Below are 16,482 nucleotides of genomic sequence, written 5' to 3'. Positions count from 1 at the left end.
TCCACTTTCTACCACTGGTTTCTTAAAAAATCCCCATTTCTGCCTCTGTCTTTTTAAGGCTCCCTGCTCCACAAACCCCCTAGGCACTGTTTTGCTAGTTGAAGCTGCCTGTTGCAGCAGCTCTATCTTCTTTATCCGTTTCTTGAATTTTTTTCGTCTCTTTATCATCATCTTTGTATTTGGAGTGGATCATTACTTTGTTCGGCTCATTTGTTGGTCATGGACACCAAACTTTTTGTGGCTTCTGTAATACTTTTACTACTTTTGCTCCTGTGTTTGTTTGAGGATCCTACATGTAGCCATGGCTGCATTGTTTACATGTAAAATCAGCTGTTAGCAGCCTGTAGCATATCAATGCTAAGTGGTGCAGGGCCTGATGTTTCCCCACAAGGTGAGAACGACATGCTGGTCCTCTGGTGTCATGGCTAACGGAGCTAACATTGGAAGAGCTTCACCTGCTGTGAGCAGACAGGATCCAGGAGACAGAGACTGAACAGACTGCTGAAGAAGCTCAGTCCTGGACCCTGTGGAGGTGGAGGCTGGCTGACTGGACAATGATGGACAAGCTGTCAGCATCTATTTTCTTATGGACCTTTTTGCACTTTCTATACACTTTCTTACTTTTGTTTTCTTGATTGTTGCTCTGACTCCTACTGAATTTTCCCTCAGGGACAAATAAAGTATTTTCTTTTCTATTCAATTTAATCTTTTCTGTTCCATTCTATTCTATTCCCTTGGATTGGCCAGCATTCTTGAGGCCTGTCAGTGCTGGAGCCATGGGCAGAACTTGGTGTTTGAGGCCCACCCTGGGAGATTATTAAGCTTTCTTCGTTAAACGTGACATAAACCTTGTTTTTAACCTCTTATAACTAATGAAAACAAAACTTTTTAGAAAAAGAGGACTTGAGTACAAGACAGCCAAATGCTATCTTCAAATCACCACAACAATCAGACGTGAGAAACATTTCAACGAGGTGTATTTTTTTTTTTTAAGTTTGACCACAGCTCATCTGGAACGACTGGGGAGATGGATCTTTTGACCTACACTGCAGCCAGCCACCAGGGGGAGCAGTTTTTGTGGTGAGCTCATTTCGAGCCAGGCAAGATGACATCCATTTTATCTTACAGTCTATGGTTGCACCTCGTATTCTCTGTTTAATTTAATTTTAGAGTGTACAGCTAGTAATTCTTTATTACGTTATTTTCTTGTTAATTGTTGCACCAACACACCAAGTCAAATTCCTTGTATGTGCAAATGTACTTGACAATAAAACCTAATTCTGACCCTGATAAGAAAGCAGAATATACCCTCTTTAAAAAAAAATAAGTGGTGCCACATACACAGATTTTAGAAGCTTATTACTTCAAGGACTTAAAACAAAGATGCTGCTGATGAGGTTAATAGTTGAGGATATTGGTGTGGCACCTGTGGTGTCCAATCGGATTTCAAGGAGGGCTGTCTGGACACTCCCCTGCAGAGAAAGCATTAATACTTTTTTTTTTTTTCAAGAGGGGCAACCAGCAATTTTAACAGTCAGAGTAAGTGTAATGAAAATATGAGCTACAAGAATGAGGTGATGCATCGAGCAAAGTGGCAGAGGACAGTCAGTTTATTCAGAGCCTTTATTTCATACTCTATAGAGGATAAACCCCGGATATGTAAGTTGAAAAAATAAATCCCCTTAAGCTTTTGTGTTTAGCTAAATAGCACTTCAGAACCACATTGTATTCATCCGTCTCGAGGCCAACAAGTCCACACAGCCTCACATTTCCAGATCACCGTCCTTTAAAGCCCGTCCTCGGCCACGGTGGGAGTAATTACGCCGACACACCGAGACTCAATGACACTGATTCCCTCCAACAAACGCTCCCATTTCACGGTCACCTCCTCACCACCGCTGAAACACCCGGCTAATCCCTCCACCAAAACCCCCGGTGAGGAGGAATCTGCTCAGAGAAGATTTGAGAAGGAGGAGGAGGAGGAGGAGGGTGTTTTAACTTTGAGAAGAGGCTCGACTTTCTGCTGCTGAGCAGGAAGGAAATATGCGGAGTGAAATGTCAAATAAGTTCTGGATTTATCCCTGAATTTTTAACAGTGGGAGAGAAAGAATGACTGTTGGTGGCAGAAAGACGTGATTATGATGTGGAGCTCTGACGCTCACATTTTCCTGGACACACTGTGAGTTATTTCTGAATGCTGGAAACTGAAAACTGCAGATAATGAGGAGGATTTTTCTCCCTAAGGGCTACATGAGTAAAGCTACAAAGCTGTTAGCACAAAACAAAAGCAAACAGTCAAGCAAATCCTTTAAAGATTTATCCGACCAATTGTTAAATCATCTGTGCTAACACATCTCTTATCTTGTTCAATTAAATTTAACACATTTAAGCCCTTTGCTGCGTGATCCAGCCCAGAGAACCGTGGACCCGTTGAACCCTTCTCACCCATTATGCACAACAATTCGTGCTCCACTTCTCCTCCACACAAAAACATCCCATTTCCATATTCAATTTCTCTACATTACGATAACAGCAACACTGCCTCACATTAACTACACGAAGACACGTGTTTTTCCTCATCGGTGGCTCTCTCCTCCTCACAGGGTTTATTTCTGGAGAGCTTTGATGTAAGAACTTAACATTTAAGAAGCGTTATATGAATAATTTGTTTTTCTCTCCGGACGCTGCGGGAAAAAAGGCTTTCAGGGAGAACTAATTCCACAAAGCAATTTTTACACAAAGAAAATGTAAATGTGCAGCGAAATCCGTGAAATCCCTACTTCTAAGAGGAGCTGTCAAAAAAAGAGAGCGCCTTATTTCTGGTTTAATACAACGCGCCGAGAATCATAAGACTGAGGGACAGAAAATCCAGCATGCCGCCAGAAATGGAAGTTATTTGGCTCCTTATGATGAATGTTTTTTCTGAGGCAAACTTAAAGAAGGGCTTTTTTTAGTCTTTATTATGTCCCTCTGGTGCCTCCTTAGTAGCTTTACAGCTTCAAAAAAACATTTTTCTCTCCCTGGAGTTTTAGAAAAGCCTTATTTCAGCCTCTGTTCCAAACACTTTGTTTGGCTGCTGTCTCTTTAAGGCTCCCCCTTCCCTCTGATTGGCCAGTTCTAGGGGGCAGAGCTATCAGATGACTCTGTGTTTGAGGCCCTGTCCCTTAGGGATCCTAACTCAATGACCTGATTTAACTAAGGGCCAATCCCAATGCTACCCCTTAGCCCTTGGTTTTGCGCACGCACTTGTAGTGAAGGGGTAAGATCAAGGGAAGGAGGTACACAGCTCATGAAACAAGGACAAAACTTGAAATTCCCCATGATGTCAATAGATTTTTTTAAATCAGATATCTAATCCTTTGCTACTTCACTTTTATATTAGCCATGTTTAGAATAGTTGGTCTTATTTTTAAATTGCTCGTTATAACGATCTACCTAGCGTTGGTATAGTGACCGCTACAGCTTTAGCTAATTACAGCTGCACCAACTGCGGTGGCTGCGTTTCATAAGCAGCATTCAGAAGCTACATAATATAACTTCTGAATCCCATAATGTTCGCTTAACGCTTTCTTTTCATGGTTTAGCTGTCTCGTTACTCATGTGATGCGGTTCATCCTAGTGGTGTCTGTTTGCTGTGAGTTTGTCGCCCTAATCTGACATCGGTTTATCATCAGTTTGTAAGAATGTGTTTTGTTTGGAAGTGAAGAAACAGTTGCTCTGCCTACGACAGCCAGCAAGCGTCTAGGGGTGATGATGTAGAGGGGATCGAGTGGCGTCTCGTTTCTAAGAGATGGTTTTTTTACCCCGTCCCCTTGGCCCTTAAAACAGAGGACCAAGGGGACGGGGTAAGAGTGACAATTGGGATTGGCCCTGAGTCTTATGAAGATCTTGCATAGGTCTTGTGATATTTTTTTTTCAACAGAGCTTTTGAATCAGTTTAAAGACAGATTCAAGGATTTCTACAACACATGCCACTGTGGAGGTTTGAAAACCTGCACAAGTTTAGTCTGAACATCCAGCATTGTTACTTTAATTCTGTGTTTAGAATAAGGGGAAAGTGGAATACCCTGCTTTAAGTTACAAACACAAAAGCTGTGAGCTAGTATGAAACTTTTCACACATACTGTAATTATTGTTTCCTGATTGCGTGTTTAACACATCAGCAACAGTTCATCAGAACTTAAAGAAAAGACTCTGATATTATAAAAAGGCCTGTCTTGTTCCTGGTACCAAGGCAGAAAAATTTAGCCCTTAGGCTCCAATAATTTGATAAGATTTGTTTTTTAATATCAGACCAAAAACTTAAAGTTCAGAGAAGTCGCTGAACAGACTTAAAACAGGAAGGTGCTTGTTTATTCTAACAAAACACCTCCACCCTCACCAGTTAGCACCACATTTCAAGTATTTTTTAAATAAATAGCTCTTAATATTTCTGTTATGCAGGCTTAAAACCGTGGTCATATGTTGTGTTAAAGCTGTTGCTGTAGAAGCTAGCAACTGACGACTTCCATAACGCTGTGAAGCTTTGATGAGAATTTAGAAAGCACAGAAGACAGATACCAGCACTACATGACAAAAACTGAAGTCTGGATGAGTGTTTGTCTTTTTTATGTGATTCTGTACACAATATAAACCACATTTCCCTGATAAATCCTGAAAAATGTCTTGTTTCTAGATAATACAGGACAAAATGATGCCTGAAAGAGAAGTTGGGTTAAATAAAACTGCTTCTATTAAGGAAACGAACAAGTGCATTTTTATTACCCTGTTAGAAGATATTTTTTACTCCTTACAAGCATCATCTTGTCTTTAAACATCTCAAAATAAGACATTTTCCTGTTTGAATTTCAGTTTTTGTAGTTCAACCTGCAGGAAAGACCAAAGTGCTGGTGCTAGCTCTGCTAATGTTAGCTTCACTAAACATTTTGTACCAATCCAGACCAAAGGCGCGAGCTCTCACCTCGGCAGTGACTGTGTAGTCTGAGCCGTCCAGCAGGGTGACTTTACACTGCATCATCTTCACTTTCTTCACTCCTCTCAAAGGAGACCTGGACAGACGACTGGTGGACGACCTGTGAGAAGTCAGATCCTCCTCCGGCTGCTGCTCCTGCAAGAAGAAAAACAAAGAAAGAGGTTCATGAACAGGAAGAGTTTTCATCTTTTTTTTCAGCATTTATTTATGAGTTAAACTTTGAGCCTGCACTTAAAAAACGTCTGAGGTTGAATGAGTTCACACAACAGAGAGGAAACACCCTCGGCCCAGAGTCTGCCTCTGCCCGCCCTGGATGTCAGTTCCTTAATGTGGTCCTCTTTGACAAAACCACTCGTTCTGTCACATGACAAACACGGGCCTAAAAATAGAGGCAGGGACCCTGAGTGAATGTAATTGGGTCCTGCTGAGAAGAGCTGGAGGTGTGCTGCCATTTTGTCTTAAACAGAGAAAATCCAATTTTCCACTTGGATGAAAACAAAGCCGTTCCTGACTGACTTCATGCTGAATAAGAGGTATTTGGCTCCGCGACAGTTCTTCATCCTGCTCTCACACACAAACAGGACTTAATGCATCTTTTAATTGTCATGTATGAAATGTTTTCATCATGTTCTTTTTCATGTTTCCTCTCACATTACGTTTTATAGTTTATGTCAAGCTGACCGATCGATGACAGGGCGTCATTCATCACCTCAGAGTGATGAATGAGAGCTGTTTACTGTACATCATGTTTATGAGAAACCAATATGGAGCCAATTACTGAGCAACACCTTAACAAGGACAGGTGTTTAACATTCAGGGGGTTACAGTCCACAAATCCACTGCTGTTGATCCACTTTGCTATCAGATGTTTTTTTAGTTTAAAGAGGGGGTGAGTTATTCTATAATTAGGGCTACATTTTATGTCCATGGGATATACACATCAATTTTACCAAGTATTAATTTCAAGCAGTGAACAATTTTACAGTGGGTCATTTGGCTGATATTTCACTTTTATTTGATACAGAAAGTTAACAGCTTCCATAATTTATTTAGCAAAATATGCAAATCATGTGTTGGAATTTGCAGTTTTTGTGCTGTCAAGTTTGCTCTTCAAAAGTAGCGCTAGAATACATATTTGTACATATTACTTTCAGTATTATTTCTTTAAAATAATCATTGAGACATGACAAAGGTGTTTAAAAAACTTTTTTAAATAATTTATATGGATAAAATAATTCACTTTATGTGTGTCCGAGAAATCAGCGTCAACCGTATTGAAAAAAAACCTTTAAATCAGCAATGGTTTGCTCCAAAGTCACATGACTCGAATCAAGTGAGGTCCCATCCTTTTTGGTGGGAACCTTGAAGAAAGTGTGTCATGTTTCAGCTCCTCCTCATCAACATTTCATCAGAATGATTGTCTGTACACGGGGCCCATTAATTGTTCATCAACTGTGTTACCAATATTTTCTGCTGTTCTTACTATAAATGTTAAAAAAACAAACTGTGAAGAAAATGAGCAGAAATATGAGCTGATGGAGGTCAGGTGGTGCCATGTTCAAGGTCTGCAGTTAGCTCAAGAGCCAAAAAAGGAGAAAATGTCAACCGTGTTACTGAGATTTTTGTGCCATAAATCTTTTAAACTTTGTCTTAACTGTGAAATATATGATGAGGGACATTTCAAGGGAGCGTAATCTTGCATAGAAATGTTGAATAATTATGCTACAAATGTTTTTTGTAACTTAAATATTTAAGAATTGATTAAAGCTTAAACTTGCCAACTAAAAAATTGAATTCATTCCAGGTATATCACTTGCAATCAAATTGAATATGAAACAAAAAAAGCACTTTTTTTTTTCACTTTTTGTTTACCTGAAATGTTCTCGTAATATATTCATTCCTGTATTATACATATGGACAACGCTGGATGTTAAACCTATACACATTCATATGTAGGGATGGGTACCAAATTAGGTACTTTTATAGGTACCGACTGAATTTTGTCAAAAGTACCAGGTACCTATTCATATAAAACCAAAAGGTACCATGTTTGGGTACCTAAAGGCATCCTTGTGACTACGAGGGAGTGGCAAAGTAGGAGATTTTCCATGCTGGACATGAACACAGCATTGCAAGGTTTTATATCAAAGAATAAATATGTTAAATGTTAAAAAATGAGATTTTATTATTAAACAAATTGATAATTTTACCACATAAACACAAAAAAGTACCGAAATTTGGTATTGTTGAGTACCAGTACCGAGTGCCCGCTACAGGGATTCGGTACCGTATCGTTTTTAAATGTGAAAGGCACCTATCTCTATTCATATGTTTTACAAATCCCTGAATCTGACTTAACTGATCAAAATACTGTTCTAATAAAAAAGCATTAGCTCTTCACATGCCTTAAACACCAGGTACCAGCCAATCAGAGGGAAGTGGGTTTGTGGAGTGGGGAGCCTTAAAGAGACAACAGCTAAAATGAAGCGTTTCTAACAGAGGTTGAAGTAAAGGTTTTTTAAAGGTTTTTTCTTTGAGCTGTGAATGATATAAAGTTAATATGGGGGCTCCAGAGGGACAGAATAAAGACTACAAAAAAAGCACCATACCCCTTCTTTAAGCTTTTAAGATAATTTAGATAAACAACAGTTGATTTTAACTTTTTCTGTCTTGTTTCTGGGGAAAACCTCTAGTGGACGCCAAAAGAATGGCACCTCCACATAGGTGTCATATTTTATCACTAAAAGTTGCTGCTGGAGTAACAGATGATCGCTTTGAGCAGCTCTGGGCCCCATCCTATCATTTCGCAAAAAAAAAAAACTTTCTTGAAGGTAGAATAAATCATATTTTTTGAGAGGAATAAACACAATCATCTTTGTTTTTTAACTCCAGGGTGAGGGTAACATTTCCAGAAAAACACTGAAATATTATTTTGTTTGTTTTTTGCTATACTGCTCTGAACCCTCATCCCTTTCCTGCTTCTTCCTCCTCGCAGCTCGTCATGATTCACACATAAACTCATGCTCCATTTCTCCTTCCTCATAAAACATCCCATTTTTCCACATCATGATAAAAGCCACGCAGCGGGGTCAGTGGGGTTGTGGACGACAGATCACAGCTTCATGCTCCATCATGTGGTAAAAATACAGCTTTGTTTCTGCACGTCTGCATCCAGCTGTCCTCCCACTGCCCTTTTTGATTCTTTAAGATTGGTTGGATGAAAAATACAGAAAATCAACAAGTTCAACTGAAGCCAGCTGATCTCGTACCAAATTCCCAGATCAGAAGATAAGCCAAACGCTGAAAAATGTTTCTTAAATACAAAAATAATGAGAGCAGCTTAGAGATAATCCCTCCTCTAATGCGTGCTGAGAACCTTCGTTTACCAAATCTCACTCAGACCTCTTTAACCTCTCTGTTTTTCTGCTCCCAGCACAAAGGCATGTTTCAAACATCAGTTCATCAGAGTAATTTTCTCAGATAAAACAGCCAAACCGAATCTTTCTACATGTACGTCCTGTTATTCTGCACGCCACAACCAGGGGATAAATCAGACCGTGCTTCAGCCTGAAACAGCCTCCACCTGCAGTTTGGAGGTGCTGGAAACCCAATCTTTAGATCGATTAGAGAGATAGCTCAGAAGTCTGCTGAGAAGCACTTAGTGTTCAGAAAACATTTGGGCTGTCTCAGATAGAAAATGATCGGGCTGCAGGCTGCACTCGACTTCCTGAGAGAGATTACTGAAAACAGAAGGCACTGACTCTCCTCTGTGCAGATATAAAAGATCAATCTGGTCCAAAGTCCTGAAGCAAGACCACAACTTTTGCTTTGTTCAACAAAAATAATCTTTACGCTGCTGGTTTTGTGAGCCAAACTGTCCTAAAGTGGGAAAATAACACATTAACCCTTTAAACCCTAAGGTGCCCCAACTGAGGGACTTTAAGGTCGCTCTGCAACACAAGACACACAAGTTATTACTCTGAGCAGGTGTCAAAAGATAGATCGTGGGCTTATGCGTCAGTGTTTGAGACAAAATGTGCAAAGACAGCAGATATTCAGAGATTGAATTTGTCCTTTGGTGAAATATGATGATGTGGGGCGATACAGCAAATTTAGATTTAGGAGACACAACATTTTAAGGGAGCCAAACTCATTGCCGTCAGTTTCGCAAGTTTGTTTGGCTCTTTGCTTTTCTACTTTTCCTTCCAAGGTGTGTATGTGGTGAGATGTTGGAGTTCATTTAACAGCTGCTTGTAGAGTTATCCACAGAGTTACTGGGGCATTGCTGCAGGGCTTGTTCCCCAAAGCAGCTTTCATTTTATTTGATCTTTAAGGTTTTCCACTGTGCACTCAAAAACACCACACACTTTTATGCCGCGGCCACACCAAACGCGAACACGCGAATTTATTCGCGCGAATGGCCTGTCACGCGCCGCGTGAACGCCCGAGTCTCGCCGCTGGACTTTTTTGACAAGCTGAGGCGCGAACACACGAATGCGCGGTACTGCGCATGCGGGGTAGAGAGCTCGTTCATTTAAAGACCGAAAGTCCAAAAGAGCATCTGAAAAACAATGAGCTGTGGTTTCCAAAGCATGACAGGAGAGTGTGTGAAAGCTTTGGAGATCACAATCAAGACCTGGTGCCTCTCCCTGGTAATCCACCAGCCCTGCTTGGCTGTTCCCTGCGATCTCATCCCCGATCCCCCGAACCTCCGACCCCCCGTACCCCCGACCACCCGACCCATGTTCCCGGAGGTCTCCCTGGGGATAATGAAGGGGTGGAGGAAAGAGAGGAGCACAGAGAACTTCCATCTTTTCCCTCGCTCTGCCCCTGCCCGCACTTTTCTCCTCTCTATCAGGCTCAAAACTCCGCTGAGGAAAACACAGTCGGACTCAGTGATGACCCGTACAGGCAGATCCAGCTGGGAACGAATGTTTTCAGAACTTACCTTCAAAACCTGTCTCCTCAGAGACTTTCAACCAAGCCTGCTCCTGTTTTTCCGGTCTCTGTAGAGTACACACGTCGTATCGTATAACTCTGGATGATGACACACCACACAGATTGTTTTCTCCTCCATCCTCCGGCGGAGTTGGAGCCGGAGCAGGCGGCAGTTGCCCCCCAACGTCGTCAAAACAATGACGTCGTGGGGGAATATTTTGAGCTCGAGCGAATTCGCGTCTACCGCCTAAACGCGTGAACGCTTCAAACTCGCCGCGCCAAACGCGCGAATCGCGCGGCCCGAGGCGAATCGGCGGCTAAACGCGTCTTTGCATTGACTTTGTATGTAATCGCGCCGCAAATTCGCGTTTGGTGTGGCCGCACCATTAGTCTGTTCACAATCTTTAACCAAACATTCCCTTTCTCTTTGTTTGTCTCTTAGTCTGTGCAGTAGAGACTGTGAGCAAATCTGAGTGGAGCCAGGTGACGATTTTTTTTTTTTTTTTCCTTCGAGAGTCTAATCACTTCTTGACTCTTCCTCCTGACATATTTTACAATCCCTGAAAAAAATACACCAGAATGTCAGTTGTTAATCATCGTTAAACGTGAAGTTAAGCCATTTTAACATCTTATAACTAAAGATAACAAAACTTTTCAGAAAAAAAGAGGACCTGAATACAAGGCAGCCAAATAAAATCTTCAAATCACCACAACAACCAGACGTAAGAAACATTTCTACCAGGTGTATTAATTTTTAAAGTTTGACCAAAGCCCATCTGGAATGACTGGGGAGATGGATTTTTTGACCTGTACTGCAGCCAGCCACCAGGGGGAGCAGTTTCTGTGGAGACCTCACTTCAAGCTGAGCAAGATGACGTCCATTTTTTTTCACAGGTTTTTGTACAGGCCCAGGGCTTAAAAATGTTGTTTGCTGCTCAAAATGGTCTTAAAAAAATCTAGTTCCTGATCCTGCCATAAAAACATCCTGACATGTTTTCTTTAGATCGCCCCCTAGTGGAGAACATGTTCCTTGGTCAGAAACAGAGTTTGCTGATGTTTACGCAGCACGTAACACAGCAGAAAACTGACCACTGATCATCTGGTATCAAGAGACTTTATCATAAAAGTTAGATTATTCTCATATTTTGTGTGTTATTCAAAAAAACAAGTTTTTCCTCTTGACTCATATTCATTTGATGTTTTCTCCAGCTCTTCCAGGTCCAGGTCTAAAAACTCTGAGTTTTAACCGCTCCAGACCAGAAATCTGAAATCCTGAATCTGTGAGGTTTCCTCCAGCAGCTCGGTTTACTCATTCTCCCCACAGCTGTGTAAAGTTATGTTAATTAGTGACATCCACAGACGTAATGCGGGGGATGAAAAACACCCACGCTCTGTCGGGGGCTTCTAGGTCTGCGTTTGACCACAACCCCAAAATAAAAGCTCCGACTGATTAATGGAGGCATTTGAAGTCAGGCTGAAACCACCATTGAGAGCACTGAGGTCATGTCGTCAGTATTTTTCTCGTTCATTTCCATTTTTTCCGCACAAAGGCTCGATTCATTCAGGAGTGGGATGAATGGCGTGTGATGTTTTCTCTAACTGGAGTCTTATCTAAAGGGATACGTACAGTGTCATCACAATAAAAACAACCCTCAGATGAAGAGCGTGAAGCTCAGTTTCTCCAGACGTGATGGGTGACTGCGGTTTGAGGAGTCTGACCTGTTCTTTCCTGGCCGGGGTGCTGTGTCCAGCGGCGGCGGGGAGCTGCTCCGTCTGGTTCTGAGGCGAGGTCGGTTCGGCTGCTTTGGCTTTCCCCTTCTCCGTCTCCTTGTTCTGCCTGGCCTCCGAGTCTGCGCCTGTTTCAGTCGTCATGGTAAATCACGCTGGAGTGGGAGGAAAGGGGAAAAGTAGATGAGTCAGCTGACTGATTATGAATCAATGTACTGTCGCTTTGCGTAGAGATAAGCTCTCTGAATCAAACGCGTGGATGTGAGGATTGTTTGTCAGATGAATAAAAAGTGAAATAAAAAGTGAAATAAATGCTAAGTGGCTTTTTGTGCGCTCTGGTCCTGTTCTCGATCATCTCAGAGGAGTGTCAGTCGCTGATAAATGGAAAGTGCTGATACTGCTGCAGCTCACATCCACCATTTCTACTTTACACCAACTCCTTTTCCAATGAACTACTTAAAAAACACTCTTTCCCAGAGCTGTAAACTGAATATGATTTTTATAACCAATTAGTCCGACAAGAGCTGGTCTGTAAAACATCTAAAAAATACTGAGTCTAATAAAGATATCATGGTTACAGCGGAAGAAAACAGTCATCCAACAAATCCTTCTATGAGAAGTCTTCAATCCTCTTTTTATGTTTCCCAGAATCCTTTGTTTCCTTTTTGTAACTTTTCTTTGACTTTATGTTAAAGAACTCTAACTCAGTTTGTTATAGGACAGAACATGTTCGTGCTGTTTTTTTTTGGCTGCAGACGTCCACCTTCAGGCTCAGAAGCGACATCATTTGTTGTGGTGGTTACACCTGAGGACATCAGGCAGGTGAAGTATCCAACACAATGAAAAAAAAAGTTTTGCATAAAACTTTCATTGATTCTTTTACCACAGTTGCAGTTATTGACATTGAGCTTGTTTGAAAAATCTGTAAGGAGGTTTGAACTCTCTTGAAAATAACTCAATTTTAACTGTTTTTCCAGGTCTGAGGAGAAAATGTAGACTTAAATGAGCAGCATCAGAAGACTTTGTATGATTGTCGTATGATTAACTTTTGTTAAACTTCAACTTTGTTTTCTCATTGGACACTTTTTGTGTGTTTTGGGTCAAATGTAATAATTCACATTTAAGACACTCTGATCTGAACTTCAACACAAACTTTGATGTGAAATCAAAATGATAAGCTAGGACAAACAATCTCAGTGATTTCAGATGATGGCGCTTTACAGTCCAAGAATAAGAATAAGATGAGTTGTGTTTTAACTTGGGATGTTCAATACCACTTTTTTTCAGACCGATACCAGTACTAGTACTCCCTCTTGAGTACAGATACTACCAGTACTTTTGATACATAAAATTTGAATTCACAGTGACAGACAGAACAGTTACTCTGGCATTGAGTCCAAAATAAAACACAAACAACTCTTTCTGAGTTTAGGATTATTATTATTTTTTTTTAAATGAACTGAAATGCAAAACAAAACAGTTTCAATATTAACTCTTAATGGTTCATTAATATAGTCTGAAAAGAACCTGACACATATTTGCTGTGGTGTAAAACCGCAGCAAGTAGCTCCAACTACTGGCGAGGAGGACTTACTCAACGTAAGATTTTTTTGCCTTGTGTATCAGCTGCTGGAATTGGCAGTCTTCACAAGGACTAGGGATGCGCCAATATGAAAATTTTGGCCGATACTAATATCATTGTTGTTGTTATGGCCGATAACCAATATTTACCGATATCGATATTGGTTAAAAACACAAAAAAAACAATAAAACAATCTGAGATGATGTGTCGAGGTAGTTCAGAGAGAAAGAGCGGTGTGATCGTGAGAAGAGACGTTCATGGAGAGGATCAAAGGATGGAGCACCTGGGATGAACGTGATCAAAAAAAAAGTACATTTTGTCTTTTTTTTTTTTTAAATCAAAAACAGGGAAGAGAGACATAAAATAAGAGAGTCCACTCTTCTTAGTTAGTTTTGGTGCTTACATAGTCATAGAAAACAATAATATTTGGGTCTTGAAAGATGGTTCAAGATGCTCTGAAAATGGCTGGCAGCCAATGAGTTAATTACGCTAGTTTTTATACCACATTAATTTGCTGTGTAATTAATTAATCCAATTAAAGCGTTGAAGTGACAGCCCTTGTTTAAATTTTCACTGTTTTTCTAGGTCTAAGGAGAAAATGTTGTTTCAAATGAGCTTTATCAGAAGACTTCCCCGTGTCATATGATTAAGTCTTGTTTGACTTAAGACACTTTTGTGTGTTTTTAGGTCAAACGTAATATTTCACATTCAGTACACATTGATCTAAACTTTAACACAAACATGACGTGTGTGAAATCAAAATGATAAGCTAGGACACAACAGTTTAAGTAATTTCAGATGGTAGTGCAGTACAGTCTAAGAATAAAATAACACGAGTTGTGTTTTAACACCTTCAGACCATGACCTTCAACATTTACTCATTTATCCCTTTGAGGGCGGATGGGACGTGTAGATCATTTCAGATGGTGCCATCTATCTTTGCTGTCAAAAAGCTAGTTTCATAAAATAATAATAAAAAAGAACACAAACTTTCTCTGCCTCCACATGAATTTAAAAAATCACTAATACCCCCAGAACCAGACGCTGCAGCTTCCTGCCACTGCTGGAGACATCAATGATATCCCATGTGTATATTTCAGCCAATCACAGCATATTTCATGAGTCATGTTTCTTGAAAATGATGGTACTGTCTGAAATAACCTACAAAATGCATCTGGCTTCAAAGGTAAAATGTATAACTGTTGCATCTGGTCTGAATGGGTCAAGAAGAGAGCCTTAAGTTACAAGTGCATGTTGCATTTTTCAAACATATTTCACACCTCCTGAGTTTATTTCAAATCTTTACTTTATTGAATTGATGAATTACGATGCTTATTAATTTAAATATATGAATTTAAATATCAAACCAGAGGTGAATAGTTGGTACACTTTTTGCATGTATTTCTGGGCCTGGCATTGGAGTCTGCAGCCAGACTCTCCTGCAATATTCCAGCAGTGTTTGTCATCTAATTCTGCAATTTGTTCATATTTTATGAATCAAAGATGAAGAAGAGCCCTGCATATCTGAGAAGCAGGAACCAGAGACTATGGAGGACATAAACAGCTGTTAAAATATGGATGCTAATATTTTTGAGTTAATGGAGAGCTGGATTAAACAGCTGCACTTTTCAGAGGTTGAACTAAGTCAGTAAAAGTTTGAAGACTCCGAGTGCCTCTGCAGAGTATTTACAAACAACCATCCCAAGTATCTGAACCGCGCGGGTCCACTCCTGTCACAGCCTGACCTTCTCCCTCTGTGAATAGCAGCATACCAGAGACAGATGCAATCCCCAGGGCCTTAAACCGGGTAATGAAAGGAAACATCCAATGGCTGCTCTGCAAAACAGAGATGACAGACCGCGCTGGGGGCCCCGTTCTTAACCACGGGCTCTGACATTGGGATGTGGGGTTTGAAGGGCGTGTTTGCAGGACGACAACAGAGCTGCTCAGAGTCTGGGGTTTGTACTACAGATGCCTGTCATTCTGATGCGGGCCTGCGTCTCCCTGAGCTCTATTTATAGCGCCGTGTTTACTCCGGAGAGGGAGGATTCAGGGGAGGATCTGTGACTTCAGTGTTGGCTGGGGACGGCAGAATGTGGATCAACAGAAGCCACACTGGGCCGAGGTGATCCCCGAAACTTTTGACGTAGTGAATGAAACACAGCGTCAGGAAATCTGCCTCCAATCGAGAAATTTCCAGGGTTTGAAAAACTTTCTTACTGGGAAACTTTGAAAATTCACACAGGCTGTTTGGGGGATAAATCTGGCCTCACGTGTCCGCTTTAAAGCAGCACATAACTGGATTTTTAACAGCTGGAGCAGTCCCTCATCACGCCTGTGCGATGTTTTGTTCTTGTTAAACTGTGACAGATGCATCACTGCGAAATAATCCGAGCTGCACTGAAATAAACACCGAAATAAACACTTCTTTGTCTCTGCTAAAGCTGTGATTATTTGCGCAGAGTCTCCATTATGTCTTGTTAAAATATGCATCAATTTTCCAATATCTCTGGTATTCTTTTATTAAGAGTGATTCATATTTCCTCACAAGCTCTGGGTTCAAATCTCTGTGGACATTTCTAACAGGATTACAATATAAAGTAAATAAAGCTCTGCCAAGCAACAAAAACAACTTCAGACTTGGATCTGGAAGTCTTTAAGTGGATCAGAGGGATGTTGACTCAAAACAGCAGTGAAGCTGGACTTGGAGGAGTCCAAACACTTCAGAGTTTGTGTTATTTCTGCATTTCTGCTCTTGCTTTTGCAGCAGTCTGGAGCGTGAAGGGTCAGTGAATGCAACACGATGATCACACGGTCCAAGCATCAGGTGCTTTGAACAGGTTTGGTTACGTAACCTGAAGTGTGAAAGACTGGAATCATAAATCATGTTTTGATTCTTCAAAGACTGGGAAAAAAAGTTTAGAAACTCGTCTTGCTTGCTTTTCTGTCGTGTCATGTGTTAAGAAGCGGTTTGCTCATCAGCTGACGGATGATGGCTGCACAGTTAACCTTTGCTTCCCCTCAGCACCCTGCAGGGAAACAGGAACTATGGTCAGAGGGGAGGAAAGGAGGAAAGGGACATCTTAGCACCATAGAAATGGGGGAAGAATACGTTCAGTCACTGGTGACAGGCACTCTTCACAGGGCCACACAACGGCCCACACAGTGGCCCTGTGTGTGGCCTTTAGCATGGGCTGCTGGCACATACATTATGCATTCAGAAAGCTGAATTCACAACTCATTGAGTGGCCTGCTTTACTGC

General features: G+C 41.0%; 1 protein-coding gene across 11 annotated transcripts in view; it reads right to left on the bottom strand.

The window, feature by feature from the left end:
- The window catches only part of epb41l3b (erythrocyte membrane protein band 4.1-like 3b), an 87,436-nt gene that overhangs the window by 44,174 nt on the left and 26,780 nt on the right, over positions 1-16,482 (bottom strand). For 10 of the 11 annotated variants that reach the window (XM_074689059.1, XM_074689063.1, XM_074689062.1 and 7 more), the window contains exons 2-3: positions 11,630-11,793; positions 4,961-5,107 (exon numbers count right to left, since the gene is read on the bottom strand). In XM_074689059.1, the coding sequence (XP_074545160.1) occupies positions 4,961-5,107; positions 11,630-11,782 (300 nt within the window). In that variant the 5' untranslated portion in view covers positions 11,783-11,793. The remainder of the gene's footprint in view (positions 1-4,960; positions 5,108-11,629; positions 11,794-16,482) is intronic. The other variant, XM_074689064.1, reaches the window with a different exon arrangement.

Source organism: Halichoeres trimaculatus, unplaced genomic scaffold (genome assembly GCF_033239565.1).
Source record: "Halichoeres trimaculatus isolate MK-OKI-2021-1 unplaced genomic scaffold, fHalTri1.1 fHalTri1_scaffold_15, whole genome shotgun sequence".
NCBI classification, from domain to species: Eukaryota; Metazoa; Chordata; class Actinopteri; order Labriformes; family Labridae; genus Halichoeres; species Halichoeres trimaculatus.
Note: the sequence above shows the minus strand (reverse complement) of the source record. Positions and strands in the feature narration are given on the sequence as shown.